Below are 22,467 nucleotides of genomic sequence, written 5' to 3'. Positions count from 1 at the left end.
AATGTGGTTTGCTCACCAAACTTCAAAATGAGGTTTTATATGGGAAAATCATTTGATTCATTTTGTTTTTGGTGTAAGACAGTCCAAGAGAAAAACAGGATGAAGTTTTGGAAAAATCTACAACTGCACAAAGGCATAATATCATACTACAAAACATTAGAAAAATTATATTATGGAGTTTCCAAATGTGTATATCACAAGAAAATTAAAAATTATTTGGCCAATGCTTCACTTTTCTGAGTATAGATTGTCATGTTTCATTGGACTACAGAAACTCATACAAACACGTCTACAAAACAGTACTTTGCGAACTGAAATAAAGGCATAAAATAAGCTTCCTGCATGTGGTCCTGTGGACATAATTGCCCTCCTGAAGGCCTCTTTGACGACTTTGTTTCTGAAGCTGTAGATGACAGGGTTGAGCAGAGGTTGATGACGGTGTAGAGCAGGGCAGCCACTTTGTCTCTCTCCAGGGAGTAGCTGGAACTGGGTCTTGTGTATATGAAGAGCAAGGAGCCATAGAAGAGCATGACCGAGACCAGGAAGGAAGCACAGGTGGAGAATGCCTTGCACCTTCCCAAGGCTGAGCGGATCCTCAGGATGGCCAGGAGGATGTTGAAGTAGGAGATGAGGATGGCGAGCAAGGAGGAGAGGACAGTGAAGCCCACAAAAGTGGAAAGGATTATCACGTAGACCCAAGTGTCCATGCAGGACATTTTCACTAATGGCAGCATGTCACATAAAAAGTGGTCGATGACATTTCTGCCACAGAAACTCAGGCGGAAGGTGTTAGCGGTATGGGCTATGGCATTCAGAAAGCCTCCTGTGTAGGAGCCAGCAACAAGGCCAGTGCAAACAGAAGCAGACATGGTGCCTGAATAAAGCAATGGCTTACAAATAGCTGCATGGCGGTCGTAGCCATGGCTGCTAGGAGGTAGCACTGCGTTAGGCCACAGTAGTGGAGAAGAAAAACTGAGCCCCACATCTAGCCAAGAATGTGAACCCATCATCTAAGAAACAGGTAGCCAAGAGTGTAGGGTTATATACAGAGGCAAATCAGAAATCCAAAAAGATTGCCAATCCAATAGTATATAGATGTATGCAAGTTGGAATCAATATTTTTGGGAGGTGGGTAGCAGAAATTGAACTCAGGGACACTCCATCATGAGCCACATCCCCAGTCTTATTTTATATTTTATTTAGAGACAGGGTCTCACTGAGTTGCTTAGCCCCTGCTTTTGTTGAGGCTGGCTTTGAACTCATGATCCTCCTGCATCAGCCTCCCGAGACACTGGGATTACAGACATGAACCACCACAAATGGCTGGAATCAATATTGATTAAGATAACCAGGGTCATGTTCCCTGACAATATTACCAAACAGATAATCAGAAATACTCCAAATAGAATCAGCTTCCACTGGCAGACTCCTGAGTTGCCCAATAAGATGAATTCAGTCAGGACAATAAGATTTCCCACTTCCATATCTACAAAGAGGAAAGTCTGCATATCATAATAAGGGGAAAATAACTTAGTGATAATTTCCAGTAAGAAAAATTTATGCATCAATTAATTCCACAACTACTAGAAGGCCTTTTGAATTTTCTTCCTCATTATCTAGAATGATACAACTTCTTTGTGACTTAAGAAGAGCAGTGGAATTGGAATTAGATTCCTATTTTTAAATATTAATTCCATTTTTTTAAATGTTTAATGCAAGTCCAGTCCCCTATCAAACAGGGGAGAAGAAGAAAATTCCTGAAGCTCACTAATGGCTTCCTCACAGGTGTCTGAGTGACGCAGTTGCACATCTAAACACTCATGCCCCTCTTTGGTACATAGCCCCTATTCTGAAATTTTCATATGAATCCAGTAGTTTGATGGTGTTTATATGAATACATTTCAATCTTCAACTCAACTTCATAAAGTGAGTGGTGTTATGATCCTTTTCTAACAATTGAAGTAACAGAAGCAAAAAGTGCTTAAATAGAAAGTTCAAGATCACAGAGCTGCTGAACAGCACAGTTCATGGTGGAACACAGAATTCTCTTCATTGTGTCATGTTAGAAATAAATCGGTCTTGAAGCAAGACATGGAACTTTTATTTGTCGGCGGGACCACAGGCAGCAAGCAAGTCGCCTCTGCATCCCTTAGATCCTGACCACTTAGTTCTTTTGTACACCTTAAACTTTATACTTCAAGTAAAATCTAATTATTCACAAAATTTAAGATTCTAAGACTGTTTGTTTCTGCCAGTTCAGTTTTATGTTTGAATTACAAACTCATGAATGTTACTTTGGGAGATATCACTTTTCTGGTTTTAGCATGCTGAAACATATAAAGCATGAGGTTGTGCGAACATATAAAGCTACAAACTACATGGGGGTGTGGCATTCCAGAGACCTCGCTCCTTGACTTGCAGATGCCTGCTGTCTCAGGGCATCCTCTCCTGGTCCTTTGGTTAGTGCCCACACAGAAGAGGTGTCTGACATTCTCTTCTAACAAGGACACAAAAACATTTGATTTGAGCCCACACTGAACATTTTATTTAAAAGTAATCACCTCTTTAAAGGTTCTGTCTCCAAACACAGCCACATTCTGAGGATCTGTACATTAGAATTTCAATATGAATTTGAGTAGGGGAATAATTCACCCCATAACAACAAGGAAGGATATGAATGTCCTTGTGAATGAGACAAGGAATATTAAACTGGAAACAGAGAGAAAGAATGGTGATCAAATGGCAGGGAAAATAGTTAGATATCATAGGATACATTTGAGAAATGTCTAATTAGTATAATTTGTAGAATTTCTATTAAAAGACATTGATCATAATGTGACTTGGATGTGCTGGGTCAACTTTTGAGAGAATTCTTTTCACATCATTGTACCCTAAGAAATTTATTATCCTCAAATTCTAGATGGACTCTAATTGAGCCTTTGGAGACTGGAGTGCACATTCCCTACTGCTGTGTAGAAGGAGTCTCAAAGGACAGCTGAGGAATGCATATATTGAGTCCAACAAAGGGCATGCCTAGACTCCAGAGACCAGGAAAGGTTGCTATTTCCAGGAACTGGCCTTTCTGATCAAAGGTAGGTCCTGAGAGTCAGGCTCAGCAAAGTGATTTGGCCTCTCTCTGACATCAGCTGCTGTTAGAAGGGGGATAGAGTTTCATTTGGTACCTAATGGATCATTGCTGGGACACACACAAATTCACGCACACACACACACACACACACACACATACACACATGCACAGTCACTGCTAAATCAGATTCCAGCCAATGATGTGTTAAACTTAATCTGTTAGTAGAGTCAGATCATGCATATTTACCTACTCAGTGGCAAAACAAAAAGAGCCAAATAGTGTGACATGCTGGAGACCCTAGTTGTGCTCTGCCCTGGATTCTCCAGACTTCCAAGGTACTCATTTTCATTACTTGGTACCGATTTTCAGGTGCCAGAGGGTTGCGTTATTTCCACACAGTACTGAGTGCTTCCTTGAAGAGAGCAGGGTAAGATGAATAGCTATACCCACTCCTCATAGGAGGCTTCAGTGCCATGAGCTCTGACAGTTCTGTGTCTATTACTTCATGACTTCATAGTAACTGGTAATTGTTTCATATTCCAGATGGATCTCAGGACTTGAGAATGAGTGAGTCTTCTTTCTTATTTAACTTTCCTTATATGCACTGATACCGTATAATATAACTTGCAAAGTACATTGGCTTGTAGATTTTTAACTGAAACAGTTTGAACTAGGTTATAAATCAGTTAGAGAAAGACCATAAAGACATACAGGAAATTATCCATTATTCATTACAGGAATATTTAATAAGGATTCCTTTGTTACTAGGACCTGTGCTATACACTGCATTATATTATTATTATTTTTTGATAAAAAGATATTATTATTATTATTTGATAACAAGAAAGAAAACTTTTTGACTTAGGGGTGTAGCATTGTGGTCAGCAGGAAGAGACAATTCAATAAACAATACTTAGAAGATGTATCCTGGGGGAAATAGGGAAGTGTGAACAGAGAAATAAGGATGGAGATCATTGACTGGAAGTGAGCAAGGTGCATATAACACAGTTCTTAGGATGAGCTTTAGTTAGTAAATGACATTTGAAAAAGATTCAAAAGAAGATAGGGAATGAGCCAAGCAACTATCCTGAGAATAGTGAATCAAGTAGAAGAAATGAACAGTAATCTTTGATCCCAGGGTCAAGTTGTCCTGTTGGTGGAATTGTGATAAAGTTGGCAAGGCTGAAACAGAAAGAAAGAGGAATGGCTATTGAGATATTGCCCCTTGTAGACTAAGTCATGAATGATGTCTTGACTGTGGTAATAAATTTGATTTTCACTTAGAATGAGTTGAAAATTTTATAATTTTTAAAATACAAAAGTTATGCTACCGGCTCTCTCCATGTATTTTAAGCATTATGCCCTGTTGAAGTAGATTATGGGGGAAAAAAGCTTGCACCTATTTTAGTACTCGGTGCAGAAGATGCTGGTGTTTGGAGCAGGCTGGTAGCAGTGTAGGTGGTTAGAAAGGCACAGCTCAGGACAAGTGAGGACACAGGTTTCCTGTGTTACTGAAAAGTGGATGGGAGACCAAGAGAGTAGGTGAATTCCCAATTTTTGATGAAACAAACTGAAACACTGGAACTTCAGTAATTAATCCAGTAAATAAATAGATCGTCTTTTGGAAGCAAATATTCAGAATGAAATTTAAATGTGCTAAATTAATCACTACTTACTATAAAATGTCAGCACTGAACAAAACTTAGCTATCTTTGTTCAAATTTTTAACCTGAGAAACATGTCTAGGAAATCCACGGAAATGTTTTGGAAGTTTGTAAATGCTCTAAAGCTTTGTGGGTCTATGTGTGTGCATATGCATGTGTGTTTGTATGTGTGTAGGAAGAATCATCATCATTTGCATCATGTCCATGGAAACTGCATAATTCCCAAAATTTCAGAGCCACTAATTATTTGCAGATAGAGAAATGAAGGACTATAATGATTAGAGAATGTGCACAAGCTTACAGTATGTTTTAGGGAAACAAGAATGAAATTGCAAATCTTTAGATTTACATGGTGTCACATGCCTGTAATACCAGTGGCTCTGGAGGCTGAAGTAGGAGGATGGCAAATTTAAAGTCAGTCTCAGCAACGTAGTAAGGTCATAAGCAACCTAGTGAGACCCTACCTCAAAATTTTAAAACATGAAATAATAAGGGCTGCAATGTGCCTCCGTGGTTAAGCACCCTAGGTTTCAATCCTGATACCAAAAATGAATAAATTAATAAAAAAGAACTCCATCATTTTCCTGCTTCCCATAATTCACTTCAATTAAAATTAGGACAGTGTCCCATTATGCAAAGATATGTTTATAGAAGGGTACCTACTCTACTGTGCTGCACTGTATTATAATATAAAATTGTCTATTTTTTTTTGAGGGATTATATAGGAGATGTTAACAATTTGGAATCATATAAGACTGGTGCTTGCAAGTCTCAGAAACTTTCCGTGTGAATTATGCTCCTGAAAGGAGATGGCTCCCCTAAGATCACATGAATGATCAGGACTAGGAAAGTGTCCCAATTACTTTGCACTTTAAAGTCAATCACTCTTTTCAAATTATGAGATTTGATGAAGTCACATCTGTTTATTTTGGTACCTGCTTTCTATTAGTGTTTTTAAAAAGAGTTATATCCAAACATCAATGCTGAAGTAGAACCAAGAAGTTTCCTCGTATGCTTTTCTCTGAGGGTTTATATTTCAGTTTTTCTGCTTATGCTTTTAATTCTCTTCAGGTAAATTTTTCTGAGTCCTATGAGATGGGTTGGAGGGCAATTTCACTCTTTGGCAAGTGCTTTCCAGTTTCTCCAGAAACAGACTCCCGTTTCCAAATAGTGTGTTTATTCTTGGTGACCTTTCAAAGATTATTTGAAATTATTGCTTTCTGGGAGTTTGAATTTGCTACACTGGTCTGTGTGTCTGGTTTTATGCAGTGTGATACACTGTTTTGATTACTGCAGCTTTGTATTAGAGGTGTTTTTTTTTTTTTTCTGGCTCATTATTTCTGTTTTAAATTTTTTATTTATTTTTATTTTTACAGACTGCATTTTGATTCATTGTACACAAATGGGGTGCAACGTTTTGTTTCTATAGTTTGATAACAGGAAGTATGCTGCCTCCAGCTTAGCTCTTCTTTGTTATGATGGCCTGAGTTACTCGGGACATTTTGTGCATTCAAATAAACTATAAGGTATTATTTTTCTACTTTTGTTAAAAATTCATTACAACATGAATGTACATGTGGGGCATTTTAAGTGAAACAGGTCAGAGAGAAAAACAAGAACTGACTGTTCTCTCTGAACTCTGGAATCATAGACACAGACTAAAATGCTGGCCCACAAGAAGTTGGGGAGTTGGGAAATGGGGAGATGGTCAAGGGCACAACCTCTCAGTTGAAGATGAGCAAGTCCTGTGGGTCCAATCATTATACATCATGCAAACACACAACCCGCAACATGATGGCTGCAGGTAACAATACCACATGGAATACTTGTAATATGCTAATATAGATTCTCATCATAAAAAGGATGTCAAAAACATGTGAACGTTAAAAACATTGTATGAAAGCAGATGAGAAAATTTTCAGCATTTAGCAAAATTCCAAATGGCACTACAACGTGGCTCATATTGCCTCTTTGTACAACTTGACCTTATTTATTTTCTCAGGATGCTCAACTTGCATAAATTAGTTCAATTATTATTCTCCCCCATGGAATAGAAACATTTACCATTTGTTAGGTGCATTTTCTTTCCAGGCTTTGTCTCTTCTTATTATTTATATAATATTGAAAATGCTTTATGTTTTCAGAGGTTAATATTATAGTTATGATTAAAAGACTTTCCTACGATTACAGAGCTATCAGGAAATGGGATCATAATTAGAACCCAGACAGCATTTCAGTAACTCAGCGCTTCCTGTGCTAGACCTGTCCACCTTCAGCTGGATTTTCTGATATTTGTGGTTTTATCTTAGCTCATTTGAATGCTGGATCAATCGAGTAGCCCCACCCCATGTCTGTGGGCCAGCTTCATATCAGTTTAGGTGACAGAGAGCGTGGCCAGATGCCTCAATCTCCTGCAAGCTAGCCCAGGATGATTTACATGGCGTTTACAGGATTCCAAAGGTTAGGAAGATTACAGAAAACTTCCTGAGACCTAGACTTGTAATATCCATGGGTTTGTTTACCTCAACCTACTCATGAAAATGAACCACCTAACTGAATCCACAATGTAAAAGAAAAAAATCACTCTAGAAATCAATAAGAAATTATGTTTTTAAAACTATAACACATAGAATATTGGATCAGTCATTAATTCATTTTCTCTTATAAAATTAGAACTTTGATACTAAGTAGAATATGATCTAATTATGATGCACAAGGAAGTCAGAACAAGACTAAAATACTGCATATTTTAGCAGAGAGTCCTCATGCTTTCAACTAATTTCTATATTCACCATATCGGAGACCAAAATGATTTCGTGTAAAAACGTAGATAGGAAAACTTATTACCAAACACATATTTTGAAAAGTTCTTATCTCTCCAGCCTTTCCAAGAAGTTTGAAGATGAAGTTATGTAAATAGAAAATTCCCTATAGGGGAGAGACTGGGACTAATGGCCTTATTCCTGTCCTCCAGGATAAGGCTGCATTTTGAACAATCTGTCCTAACTCTATCTGGGATTTTTTATTTTTTAATACTAGGAATTGATTCAAGGGGCTCTTCATCACTGAGCCACATGCTCAGTACTTTTTATATTTTATTTTGAGACAGGATCTTGCTAAGTTGCTTGGGGCATTGCTGAATTGTTGAGGCTGTCTTTGAACTTGCAATCCTCTTGCCCCAGCCTCCTGAGTTGCTGGGATTACAGGCATGCACCACCGTCCGTGATTCTACCTGGAATTTTGAATGCTTCCCTTTTCTGTCTTTACTGGAATCCAGGTCTCAACAGGTGACAAGAATGAGTTTTCCTCATTCATTCTGTGGTTACATTAATTCTCATAATAGCTCTAGTCTCTGTGGGATTAAAGACTAAAATCAATGTATCTTCAACAAATTGTGACCAGATGACACTCCAGGCAAGTCTAAGGCACTTCCCTCCACCCATCCTCACTTAGTCTCTCTTAGGTCCTTTATCCCACCAAGTTCTCCGTGTATACTTATTATGGTGTGAGTGCTCTCCACTTGGTCCTTACCCCAAACTGGGAGGTCATTTTCGTAAATGTTTGTCATATTTATGACTCATTTAAATTCCTGAATTTTCAAATATTTCAAAATTTTCTGGAAAGATTTGAATAAAAGACTAGAGAATATACTCTATGATTCATTTACTGACTTTCAGTCAATCCAAAAAGTGAGGTAATTCTCTCTGAGAATTTATTTCCACTTTTTCTCAACTTTTCTTTTAAAGTGAGCTTAATAAACCCTAGATTGATGTGCATAGACAAGTGATAACAAAGTAGAGAAAAACCATAGTAACCATTGTGGCTATCACCAAATGTTTGTAGGTTATTGCACAAAAACCATAATCTGAGATAATTGTACTCAAGTTTGAGCAGATTCAGAAATAAAAATCATACTATGCACATGCTTGACAGCAAAGCACTATGTAATCTAAGTTCTGTATGATTATTATGAGGTGGTCCATCATGTGGATAATAGGATCTCACTGAAATCATAAACAGAGGAAAAGTGGTAAGAGAGAGGATTGCAGTTTCTGGAACCTCACGGGTAGGACCAAAAGTCTGTGCTGCATTTGCTAATGAGAACATATCCATTATGTAACAATAAAGAAATGCAGGAGTCTTCATTTTACTACAACATCATCAATTAAATTATGACCTCTCTGACAAGCATCCGCCGCACATGGAAGGCAAGGATACCATGACCTCACTTCCTCATGGGAATGGTACAAGGGGATATTGAGGTGCTAGGTGCCACCCACGGCCTGCAGTAAAACCAAGCTTGGTTGAACTAAGAGGCAAATCTGGCTCTGGAACTGACTGATTTGGAAAATTGTCAGGAACTGACAATTATGGAAAATTGCTCCAGATTGCCTAAAGCATGTGGTTACTCTGCCGTTGGTTCACCACTGGAGTTTGCATGCACAGCCTGGTGTGACCCGTGAGAGTCAGAAGGCTTGCTTACCTCCACCCCAAATCCTGTTTTGTTTTGTTTTGTTTGTAAACAAAAGGGATACATGTTGTGTCTCTGTTCGTACATGGAGTAAAGACATACCTTTTGTGTAATCATAAATTTACATATGGTAATGTTGTTTGATTCATTCTGTTATTTTTTCCTTCCTCCCACCCCTCCCACCCCTCTTTTCCCTCTATACAGTCCTTCCTTCCTCCATTCTTGCCCCCCTCCCACCTCCCATTATGTGTCATCATCCACTTATCAGCAATATCATTAAAATTATGGCTTTTGCAGGCAAATGGATGAAATTGGAGAATATCATACTAAGTGAGATAAGCCAATCTCAGAAAACCAAATCCTGGTTTTTACCGAAGCTCCTACCAGTCCCCTTTTTATCCGCACTGCTAAAACTAAAACAAGCACAGGCTCCTTCAGTTCTTAGAGCCTGGCTCTACTGAATGGCTCAACCTGTCACCCCCTATTCTAAAGATGATTCTGACTACTGTGGTTTTTTTCAGTTAAATAAATCTCTTCACTATTATTTCACAGTCAGCCCATCCCTCTGACAGGAAACCTTTTCCCTTGACCATGTAGAAAGCACAGTGATATTGAGGTTTGTGGGTACAATCCGTGCTCTGCATAGCTCCAAGGGAAATAAACATTTCTAACATTGAGATACAGAGTAGGCAGGTCTTAGTTTTTTTTTTTTAATGATTTTTAAATTTGTTCTAATTAGTTGTACAAGGCAGTAGAAAGCATTTTGACACATCATACATAAATGGAATACACCTTCTCACTCTTTGGGTGTTACACAGTTAAGAATCATGCTGTCATGTTATCATATATGCACATAGGGTAATAAATTCTGATTAATTCTACTTTCCTTCCTAGTGCTACATCCCCTCCCCTCCCTTCACTGCCCTCTATCTAACCCCAAGGACATCTATTCTCCCTAACCTTATCATGAATTAGCATTCACATAGCAGAGAAAACATTTGCCCTTTGGTTTTGGGGGATCAGTTTATTTTGATTAGCATGATATTCTCCAGCTCCATTCATTTACCTGAAAATGTCATAATTTTATTCTTTAAGACTGAATAATACTCTATTGTGCATGTATACCATGTTTTCTTTATCAATTCATCTGTTGAAGGGCATCTAGTTTGGTTCTATAGTTTGACTCTTGGAATTGAGCTGCTGTAAACATTGATATGACTGCATCACTCTAGTATGCTGATTTTAAATCCTTTGGGTATAAACCAAGAAGTGCGATAGCTAGGTCAGATAGTGATTCCATTCCAAGTTTTCTGAGGATTCCCTATACTGCTTTCTGTAGTGGTTTCAACAACTTGCAGTCCCACCAGCAATGCATGACTGTACATTTTCCCCACATCCTCACCAACATTTATTATTGTTTGTGTTCTTGATAACTGCCATTCTGACCAGAGTGAGATGAAATCTTAGAGTAGTTTTGATTTTCATTTCTCTAATTGCTAGAGACCAAAGGTACAGAATAGAGGACACAGAGTAAACCCACAAAAATACAGTCCTCTCATACTAGAAAAAGGCACCATAACTATTCATTAAAGAAATGATAGCTTCTTTAACAAATGGTATTGGGAAAACTGGAAATCTGTAGGTGGCAAAATAAAATTAAGCTCAAAGTTGATCAAATCAAAACTCAAATCAAAGTGGATTAGGCACTAGAACAGAGACTCTGTGCCTAATAGAAGAAAATAGTAGGCCCAAATCTTCATCATGTCAGCTTAGGATCTGACCTCCTTAACAAGACTCCTAAAGCACAATAAATAAATGGGATGGATTCAAACTAAAAAACTTCTCAGCAAAGGAAACAATAAGTAATGTGAAGAAAGAGGATACAGAATGGGAGAAAAATCAGATTCTGACTCAAACCCACATGCTCTTAAGTCACAAATGAAGTCCTACAATTCCAGATCATAAGCAATAAAACACCACAGGCATTCTAAGAGTTCAGGACTTAATTGATACACTGTTTATTTCTCTTAATAGTCATTATCACTAAGTTATTTTCCCCTCATTATGATATACAGACTTTCCCCTTTGTGGCCATGGAAATAGGAAATCGCACTGTCCTGACTGAATTCATCTTGTTGGGCATCTCCACAGATCCCCGGTTGCAGTCGATTCTCTTTGGAATATTTCTGATAATCTATTTGCTAACCTTGTCAGGGAACATGACCCTGGTTATTTTAATCAAGATTGATTCCCGCCTTCATACACCTATGTACTATTTGATTGGCAGTCTCTCTTTTTTGGATTTCTGGTACACTTCGGTATATACCCCTCAACTTTTGGCTCTGTGTGTCTCAGAAGATAAGCGCATTTCCTTGGCTGGATGTGGGGCTCAGTTTTTCATGTCTGCTATTGTGGCCTACACCGAGTGCTACCTCCTGGCAGCCATGTCCTACGACCGCCATGCAGCTATTTGTAAGCCGTTACTTTATTCAGGCACCATGTCTGCTTCTGTTTGCACTGGGCTTGTTGCTGGCTCCTACACAGGAGGCTTTCTGAATGCCATAGCCCATACCGCTAACACCTTCCGCCTGAGTTTCTGTGGTAGAAATGTCATCGATCACTTTTTATGTGATGTGCTGCCGTTGGTGAAAATGTCCTGCACAGACACTCGGGTCTACGTGATAATCCTTTCCACTATTGTGGGCTTCACTGTCCTCTCCTGCTTGCTCGCCATCCTCATCTCCTACTTCAACATCCTCCTGGCCATCCTGAGGATCCGCTCAGCCTCGGGAAGGCGCAAGGCATTCTCCACCTGTGCTTCCCACCTGGTCTCGGTCATGCTCTTCTATGGCTCCTTGCTCTTCGTATACGCAAGACCCAGTTCCAGCTACTCACTGGAGAGAGACAAATTGGCCGCCCTGCTCTACACCGTCATCAACCCTCTGCTCAACCCTGTTATCTACAGCTTCAGAAACAAAGACGTCAAAGAGGCCTTCAGGAAAGCAATTCTGTCCATAAGACCACATGCATGAAGCTCATTTGATGCCTTTATTGCAGTTCACAAATTACTGTTTTGTAGACATGTTTGTATGAGTTTCTGTAGTCCATTTAAACATGATAATTTATAAGTGTGAAATATTGGTCAAAATACTCTTTTATTATCAGGAATGGTGGTTCTTCCCTTTTCTCTTTCTCTTTCGGGCCACGAGATGGATAGTTCTGCTCCAGCAGGTTTTTCTGCATGATGTTACCATAGGCCCAAAGTGACAGGACCAATCAACCATGGACCAAAATATCCAAAACTATGAGTCAAAATAAACCTTTATTTGTTATAAGTTGATTATGTCAGAAACTTATTACAGTGATGGAAGCTGACTACCACATTTATAAAGTGAAAGGATTTCAGGCTCATACAATTACTACTTTATTTTTCATTTCATGAATACCAAGATACCGAATATTGATGCCGAAGCAGTTTTTCTTAGAGAGGACATTTGAACTTACTTAACATTTATTCAATGCCAGTCTCATAAGTATACATGGGAAAGTGTTATGATTCTTTTTTCCAGGAAAAAAATGGCAAAAGTTCACCCTTGGTTACACACACAGGACACAGCAGGCTCACATACCTTCTGACTTCTCTGAAATCCACTTACACAACTGCACAGACATACTTGAAGTGTTGGACTCTGAATTTATCAGACCCAGGAGACCATGGTAACCTGTAAGCATATTCCAATCAGCTAACACATTAACCTCCTAGCTAAGGTGAAATCTTCATATTTCAATCTAAAAACTGGTTTTGATTCAAAATTATTAAAGTTTGTGTTTTTGTATTTAGAGATAAACTTATTTGCCTGGACCTTTTTTCAACATTTCCTTTTTCACGATTAGATAGAAACAAAACAATGAAGTAATAAGGCATTTAAGTGATATATTTCCCAAATATGTGTTTTCCCCCCAAAGAAAATCTTGCAGAGTGGGGTTAACCTGCAGAATAATATCTTAATAAATAAGGGAGTCAAGTGGGAATGAACTATCAATATGTCTGTGATATCTTAAAAAATATGAATTACAACTTAGAAAAAGAAGCTCTGAACAAGGGTAGAAAATGTAATTTCAAGAAATGCAGAGAACTTCTGACTAGTTTTAGTGTAAGTCAGTGGAAGTCACTACTGTTTGGTTTTCCCCATCATATATATATATATATATATATATATATATATATATATATATTTTTTTTTTAAATAATATCAAATTCAAACTGGTTAAAATCCTCCAACAGTGAAGGAAAGAGAACAGAAAATTACTGGGGAATGCGTGAGTTTGAACAAATAATGGTATGTACTTACAGGAATAAGGCATAATGAACCCCACTCTTATTTATAATGATAGTACACCAATAAACAATCTCAACATTTACCTAAAATATAAAACTGAAAGAAATCTAAATGTTTCTATGATATTTTTATTATTGTTTTTCATTATACTTCATTCTGCTACTTTAGAATGCATTAAGATTTTAATAAGAAATGTTTATTTTCTTTGTGGTTCCTGATTGTTACTTGTTTTTATAACAGCATTTAGTGTCTGCTTTTTTCTTACCATAAATGGAGTCACAATATTAAATGTTCGGTTTTGGTTTCCAGTAGTGAGAAATACTAATTCACTTTGTGAACATTCACCATTTTCAGAAAATGCAGTGGGAAGGTTGTGAAGACATTTCAAAGAAATCCTTTCTTTAGTACTTATCATATCTTAGTATGAAATGGCTGTGAGATTGGATGTTTGGATATAAACTGGAACAATTGGTCCTAGGAGGGAAATGCAAACTCTTGTAAGATTCTCCCACCTATGATGAGCTACCTCACATGTTGCAAGGGAGGCTTGGGTCCTTGGAGAAAGGGCATCACTCTTAGTCAAAGTATATGCATACATCTTCTTCCAAGCCTTACTTGAATGGCTTGCAGCCATTTCCCTACATATTATAGATCTCCTGGGGATGTGATGGTTAATCTTGATTGTCAACTAGTTTGGACTAAGAGATGTCTAGGAATTTAGGAAAGCACATATCTGAGTGTATCTGTGAGTGTTTTCAGAGATGATGGGCAAGTCAGCCATCAAACTGAGTAAGGAAGGCCTGCTCTGAATGTGGGGCAAACATCCAATAGGGTGGGTGACCAGAGGGAACCAGAAATGGAAGAGGGAGGACGTTCACAAGTGTGTACAAGCTGGATTCTCCTTGGGTACGTTTTTTGTTTGTCTGTTTTTGCTGTGGCCTTTGTCCCTGAGCATTAAACTGCAATTTCTTCAGACTTGGACTGTGAATTCACACCAAGGAATCTCCAGAGAAATTACAGCTTTCAGCCTTGGACTGGGATTGCATCACTGGTACCTCTTGTTCTGATCTTCCAACTTCTTGGACTGAGCAGCTACTGATTTCTCAACTGGGCTAGAGAAAACAACAAAATACTATTTTGGCCTGAGTGCATGCCTCAGTTGTTTCCAACTTACAGCAAATCATTATTTACCCAGAACCACATTTCATACTGGGTAGAGATACAAATAAAACTGAATCATTTTAACTTTCTTTCCTTCATTCTTGGCACAGGAATTCATTCATGTTTAAATGTTCATATGCAATGGGAGTTCCCCAAATTTCTCCCAGTGGACACTCTCTGCTAAAACAGCAAAGAAAATGTGATACCACATCCTTAGGAGAAATAGAGAGATAAAAATTTTCATTTAAGTCTTGAATGTTGCAGAGGTCAGGGTCTCTTGTATCATATTCTACTAATCTCTTTTGGGTGGCAGGATGAATGGAGGGTCTTCAGATAGAAGTTATGATTGAACAGTACTTATATGTAGACAGTTCAAAGCAAGTTTGCATAAATAGTAAGTTTTTTCCTTGGGAAATAAAATGGAGAGAATAAAATGAAGGGTAAAGTAGAAACAAATATTTATCTTCAAATACTACAATTGAAAGGGGTTCTCGCTGGTACTCAACAGTTGAGCCTTGGAGGGATAATTAAAGACCTTCGAGTTCAGTATGTTTGCAGAACCTGAGATTGAGGTAGGCTGGGGCTGTCACACTGTACTAAATCCTCAAAGTCATAGACTGTCATAGAAGAAGTTCTAAATTCTTTATGTCCACACTTATATGCACACTTCGGACTATACTTGCATTCACAGATTGCCACTAGTTAAGTAGATGCTGTGGCATGCACTGTGAATGTCATCAGCCTGTTTCCCCACACATCCCAGTTGATGCCCAAGAGGTTTTTGTACATCTTGGTCATAGCAGCTGACATTAAATCTATATCTCTATCTATACCATTTTCTTCCCCTCATCTGAGCTGATTTGGCTGCTTCTACTCTTTAGGGTCCACATGCTAAAGACTAAAATCATTGTCGTGCCTGTGATATACCATCACTTTCTGGAAGGATTGGTGGATCACTTGGGTAGCAATATGTGATTAGATAACTTCTTGCTCAAACTTGCAGAGACAATGTTTGCTTTGTAGAATAATGACCTTTTTATGATTTATTTAGTTGACCCATTTTTCCTGCCAGCATCCCTAGATATTGAATTATCTAATCCCTTATGCATGAATTATTAGTGTGGTCACTGATTTATCCTGTTTATAATCCATTCTCCATGAAACTGTTCTGATAATTCTCCAAGCATTTTATCTAGTGTCGTCACACTTGTCTTTTTTAAATGTACTGAGGTCCTCTATTGTCTTTACAATTGGAACAGGAATGCTTATAGGTGCTGTTCTAATCAGAAACTATAACAGGGAATTTGGAAGAGAGTCACTAGTGTGCTCCGATGTCTGTACACATACACTCAGTGTCAAGAGACTCTTGGGGGAGCACTTAACCCGGGGAAAAGGGGAATTTAATCATGTAGACTTGCTGCAAGGGCAAGGATTCAGAGGTGCTTTCTAGAATGTTTAAGTCATTAAAGTTGCTTTTGATTGGAATCCTAAAGGATTTGTATTCAAGTTATGGGAAAGAAGGAATAAAATATACTGTGAATGACAAAAGGTACCTTTTGAATCTCTGTAAAACCCCTTGAGTCTCCTCTGCATGGTGACTTGGAAAGATGGTTCACAACCAATGCAGAATTAAAGGGCACTCATTCCATCCATTTACCTGTTGCTCATCCACCCAAGCAAGCTCAGAATGGGGGAGGATGAACATGAAGAAAGAGCCCGCAGAGCACCCTGGGATTGCTAAGGACCACATAGGAAAGGAAGGAAATTGGAGATGCTCAGAGAAAGCGTGTCAGGACCAGGGACAGAAGACACTTCTGAGAAAGACAGAAACAAGGACCAAGGGTTGTCACTCTGACTATTCTTTTAGATACGGGTGACTTTTGCATAATGGGAGAAATCCAGTGAAAACAATATGGAGAGATGAAAGCTGGGTTGTTTCTCCTTCTGTCAGTACAAATTGACTCAGAAAAAGAGTACATGTTGTTCTTGCCTCATTGTGACTATATTGTAAGTCACCCATCCACCAACCCTACCTCAGACCAAAGTGGCAATTTGGTTCAAGCTCCTCCATAGACTGTTAAATTGCAGCCTTCTTCTTTAGCTACTCACCTTTATAAATGGGGTAGACTCTCAGGACTTTGAGAGGCTTTTGAAAAACTCCCACGTCTGTCTGCTCTTGTTCATTCTTTCATGCTGTCTCCTATCAGTGAAAATTCTTACATACTATCTCACGGGTCACACAGGTAAAATATTTTCACTCATGCCACAAAATTTTTAAAAAGTCAGTCTAGAATCTTTTGTGTTTCCCATGTTCATTCAGGAGACAAAGTGAATCACTCCCTGCAGGGGGACTAAACAAAACCCAGAGCTCCCACACGGAGCTCTGTGAAACACCTGGAATTCTAGAAATCTTTCAGTCTATCTCCATCCTCAGCCTTGATCAGAGTGGTGGTAAAGTTGTAAGTTCTTATACAAGACAAGCCCAAAGTTACAGGTTTTATAGGTTTTATTGCATTCAGGACTTGAAGAGTTCAAAATATAAAAGCCTTCTGGAAAAGTACAGTTCTTTTCTTAAGAGGGAAAAGTTGAGATAAAATGAAGTTGTATAGAGGTGACATTCCTTTAAGAAGGAAAATCATTTTGAAATAACAAAATGCACATCAACCATTTAAACATAACTATTGCATTTTATATTTCTACATTTTATGAGATGGTGCTAAATTTTGGAAATTGTTCTTGGTACTCCTTCTGGAATTTGAAAATGCTACTTAATGGTGCATGAATTTCCACCTAGTCATGCTCTGAGGAGATGATCAAAGATGTGGGTATGGTCACATTTAGAGTCAGGGAAGGTCAAGTTTATAAATGTTTAAATTGCAGGTTCATCTACTAGACCATGAGAATCTGAAATGTGGTCACTTAGTAATTAAATAAAGATAAACCAATCAGGATGTTCCTGTGATAGTTGCTTGGGAAAACAGATGAAAAATGAAGAGAGATTTTTGACAAACTCCATTTTTCACTTTTGTTTGTGAAAATAATTACCTTAATAAGAAGACATGAATAACCAGGAAAAAGTGCTGAAAATGATATGTTTCTTTACAATAGTTAATTTTTAAGCATTTCTGAGTTGGTACAAGGTTAATTTATTTATGTAATGTCACAATCTTTTTTCGAATATCCATTCAAATCAAGCTTTTATTATTTTAGGAAATCTTTTGGTAGTTTTTTTTTTTTTCATGTTGCCTTATCTACTTTAAGTACATTTGTTGACGTCTGTTTTCAATTGATAACAAAGAATTTCTGTATTTACACATGTCAAAACTATTTCTATGACTCCTACTTATAGAAAGGGAAGGTGTGAGCCAGGAGGATTGGTTGGTTCTCAATGTTCTCCCTTGCATATCTTATTGGACCTCAGTGAGTGGCCAGTAGCAAACATGAACAAAATTATTCCACTCACTTCTAAAAAGTGTCAGTGAAATTAATGTGGAAGGTGATTATAAATAAGAGTCAAGCAACAGAGAGAAAGGAAGAAAGGAAGGAAGGAGGGAGGGAAAGAAGGAAGGAAGGAAGGAGAGAGGGAGAGAGGAAGGGAGCGTGGGAAGGAAGGAAGCAGGGAAGGAAAGAAAGAAGGAAGGAGTGAGGGAGGGAGGGAAGGAAGGAAGGAAGGACAAAAAAATCTCTCTTCTCCATCCATAAAACAGGAAATTATCTGATTATCTGGAATTCATACGCACTGTGTTCTCTCCACAATTCCCATGTGCTTCTAGATCAGCTGGGCCATAAGGCAGAGGTGGAATTGCAGCTCCAGAATTCATCATTTCTTTTCTTTTTTCTTTCTTTATCTTTTTCTCTGAGCGGGGATTGAACCTAGAGGTGCTTTTCCACTCAACCACATCCCCACAGCGTTTTAATATTTTATTTAAAGACAGGGTTGTACTAAGTTTCTTAGGGCTTTGCTAAGTTGCTGAGGCTGGCTTTGAACTCACAATCTTCTTGCCTGAGTCTCCTGAGTCGTAGGGATTACAGACATACACCACCAATCTCAGCCCATAATTCACCTTTTCATACACAAGAATACACTCACAAATATACCATTGGTTTTATTTCTCTGAAGAACCCAAGCAAATACAACCATCGAGTTTCTGATTTTCTAATAGAACATTTAAGTTCAAAAATTTTTCTTGCATAGAGAAGCCTCCTTTTAGACATTTCTTCTTTTTAGAATGTTTAATTTTCTTGACATTGCATACATGCATCAAATATCATAACTCATAAAGATGTATAAATATAATATCTCAATAAAATGTAAAATACACTTAAAAATAAAATTCTAGTTTATTAAAACCCATACATCTGAAAGACATATCTTAGAAACCTTATAAATATTAAGAATCTAAACTTCTTCTATGATTTGAATAAAGATACTACTTCAATGTGTTTATATTGCAACTTCAAGTTATTTGGGAAAATTATTAGTAATTTTAAACCAAAATTGCAGATGAATCAATTCCCTATCATAAATGAGAAAACTTACTAATTAGTACACATTTAATCAAATCTAAAACATGAATTCCAAAATGCTGTAATTTCATCATTATTTTTTATATTTTCCTGCGATCACTATTAGCTGTACTTAATCATTTTTATAGGGTCTTGGAATATTGTTTATACATAATTATGGTGTCAACATTATTCTTAAAATCGATAAAATAAATTTAAAATACACTTAGATCAGTCAAGTTTATACTAACTGTATATATGTATACATTGATTCTTCTTTGGAGAATGGAACTTGATTGCTTCTCCTAAATGGATACAATGGAGACCTGGACAGTGGTAGAACTGGCCTCTCTGTAGTTAGATGTCACTGTTTAGGACACTGGGAAGTCTTGACAAGACGCTTGTCACATACATTGCACTTTTAGTAGCCAGTGTTCCCCTTGATTTTCCATATTCACAACTGACATAAAAAGAGTGATGTTCTACCACTGAAATGGGTGAATTGGGCCTGCTGATATTCCTCAAAAAGAAGGTAGGTTATAGGAATTTTATTATCATTAGCTGGAAATAAAACATACCTTTTAGAAAACCAGAGACTGAGCTGGAGTAATGTTCCAAACCCAGCATCCTGGAATTCCACTGTTAGCCCGTTTCTGTTGGTTACTGTGAATGACAACTGGCACTGAGAGTCTCCCTGGACCTCACATTCCATGGGCACATGCCTGACAAGCCAAGAACATTCCTGTCTATTCTGTGGGGAGCTCATGCGTTTTCCAACTTCATGTGACTGCTTTATGGTTTCTTAGAATTATTCTTAAAAAATTTAAACCAATACGAACAAGATGTATTTTTGGTTTAAACACTTAATTTACAGGTTGGCACAGTGGCACACACCTGTCATCCCACCAACTCCAGAGGCTCAGGCAGGGGGATCGAATGTTCAAGTCCAACCTTGGCAAATTAATGAGGCCCTAAGCAACTTAGTGAGAGCCTGTCACAAAATAAAAAACAAAAAGGGCTGGGAATGTGGCTCAGTCGTGAAATGATGCTGGGTTAAAGCCCAGGTATGAAAAATAAATAAAAAATTTAAATAACACATTAATATTATCTTACTTTAAAAATATAATCAAGATTAAGTGTAACATTATCATGTTTACCCTATTATTTAATCATTAACTCTTTATATTATTTCTGAAAATTTTTCTCTGTTGAGTCCTGGAGGCTCTTAGACTTCTATTCCTCATGTTGTTCTGCTTAACTCTAGTTATTATTATAACAACTTTCTTCTGATGATCAGAATGGTGTTATTTATCTTCATATGTTCATGCATATATAAGAAAGTGGGGTTGAGCGATTTGTGAGGTGAACCTCAGAAATCATCTATGGAACCTTGACTAGCTTTCCTTGTAGGGATATATAGATGAGAAGGATCACACCTGCTAGAAATACTGTCCACTACACTATTTATTAGGTGCCTCTGGATCATTGTACTAAAGTTTCTGAGTGAAAGAAAGTGCCTCTAAAAATGATTAAGAATCTATTAAGGAAAAGTAAAGGGATGAATGTCATCTGTTACTAGGAAAATATAACTAACTCACTCAATATACTTATTCCTTAGAGTAGGAAATAACTATATAAATAATATTCTAATCAGGGAATGAATAAGCGCAGATTATAATAATTATGCTTATATAATGAAGTCAAATACTATGGATAACAATGGTGAAATAATAAAAAGTAAAAAAAAAAAATCGTATGTACCAAATGTGTCTTCTCTTAAGGGGAGCAGGGTCAAATGTTAGAATTTCAAGATACACAATTTTTTGGCTTAGGTTTTTTGTTTTTAATATAGAGTACCATAAAACTCAATCCAAATTCTTAACATTTCATGTTAAATTCACCTCTGTGTTACCAGCTCTCATATAAGATTCTTAATCCACCATGTGCTGAGGGTTGAAATCCTATAATTTGCGTTGAGTCACATGGGAGCACAAGGGCGGCTCTGCTTGATAGACAAATAACCTCATCAACAACTGAATCTGCTCCCTGCTCAGAAGGACAGCCATGATCATTTGAAGAGTTTGTTCAGAGCCCCTTTCACATCCTTATTCCTCAGGCTGTAGATCAAGGGATTCAACATGGGGAAGACCACAGTGTAAAAGGTAGAGACGATTTTGTCCGTGTCCAAAGAGTAGCTAGTTTGGGGGCGAGAGTAGATGTAGAGGATGGAGCCATAGTACAAGGTGACAGAGACCAGGTGGGAGGAGCAGGTGGAGAAGGCCTTGAGGCGGCCCTGGGTGGAGCGGATCCTCAGGATGGTGGCGATGATGAAGAGGTAGGAGGCCAGGATGAGGGCGATGGGGGTGATGACGTTGGAGCTCAGGAGAAAGTACATCAGAGCCTGGTAGCCCTCTGTCCTGCCACAGGCCAGCTTCACCAGGGGAAGCAAGTCACAGAAAAAGTCATCAATGACGTTGTCATTACAGAAATCAAAGGAGAAAGTTTTCTTGGTGATGATAGAAGAGTTAATAAAGCCACCAAGATATGAGGCTATGACAAAAAACACACCTAGTTTTATGGACATGGCCTGAGAATAAAGCAGTGGCTTTGAGATGGCCACATAGCGGTCATAAGCCATGGCAGCCAGCAGGTAACACTCAGTATAGTCCAGCCCAGCAGAAAAGAAGAACTGAGCCAGGCAACCAGCAAAGGAGATGCTTTTATCATCGGAGATGCAGATTGCTAGGATCTTTGGAATGTAGACACAGGACAACCAGAGATCCAGAAAGGACAGGTTTCCAATGAAAAAATACATGGGCGTGTGGAGCCTGGCGTCATTACAGATCAGCAGTATGAGGGTGGCGTTTCCTGCCACAGTCAAAACGTACATGATGAGGAAGGCTGCAAAGAGGACCAGCTGCATCACGGGGTCTGTTGTGAAGCCCAGCAGGATGAACTTGGTCACTGTGCGATTTCCCCTCGGCATGACTTAGAATATTCAACTTTACAAGAGTGAATACGAGAGTCCCAATGGAATCATTTTACTAAAAAATAATATAGTAAATATGATAAACATGTAACAGTACAGTTCTGGTCATTTAAGTCTAGGAAGCAATAATCTAAGTGCTCATTTGGAAATAAGCTTATGTGTTGTAACTAGTTAAAGAATAATTCCAGTGATTATGATGTTTGCTTGTACTCTGCCCTTCCTCCTGGCCCCTAGGAAAATACTCAGGT

The 22,467-nt window shown here is 38.1% G+C and overlaps 2 protein-coding genes and 1 pseudogene across 2 annotated transcripts; 1 reads left to right on the top strand and 2 right to left on the bottom strand.

The window, feature by feature from the left end:
* Positions 1 to 228: 228 nt before the first annotated feature.
* On the bottom strand, positions 229 to 1,484 carry LOC124959093 (olfactory receptor 9G4-like; annotated as a pseudogene).
* Positions 1,485 to 11,316: 9,832 nt separating this feature from the next.
* Positions 11,317 to 12,255, top strand: LOC124959092 (olfactory receptor 9G4-like). Its single transcript, XM_047517735.1, has one exon. It carries the CDS (start codon positions 11,317 to 11,319, stop codon positions 12,253 to 12,255), a length of 939 nt encoding a protein of 312 aa, XP_047373691.1.
* Positions 12,256 to 21,298: 9,043 nt separating this feature from the next.
* Positions 21,299 to 22,216, bottom strand: LOC124960321 (olfactory receptor 1013-like). The gene has a single exon (XM_047519044.1). It carries the CDS (start codon positions 22,214 to 22,216, stop codon positions 21,299 to 21,301), a length of 918 nt encoding a protein of 305 aa, XP_047375000.1.
* Between the last annotated feature and the right edge of the window lie 251 nt (positions 22,217 to 22,467).

The sequence above is a fragment of the Sciurus carolinensis genome, chromosome 11 (assembly GCF_902686445.1).
Source record: "Sciurus carolinensis chromosome 11, mSciCar1.2, whole genome shotgun sequence".
Classification (NCBI taxonomy): Eukaryota; Metazoa; Chordata; class Mammalia; order Rodentia; family Sciuridae; genus Sciurus; species Sciurus carolinensis.
The sequence above is the reverse complement of the archived record's forward strand: the minus strand, read 5'-3'. Positions and strand labels throughout refer to the sequence as shown.

Coding starts and splice junctions, on each gene's coding strand:
- LOC124960321 (XM_047519044.1), bottom strand. CDS start 22,216: ATGCCGAGGGGAAATCGCACAGTGACCAAGTTCATCCTGCTGGGCTTC.
- LOC124959092 (XM_047517735.1), top strand. CDS start 11,317: ATGGAAATAGGAAATCGCACTGTCCTGACTGAATTCATCTTGTTGGGC.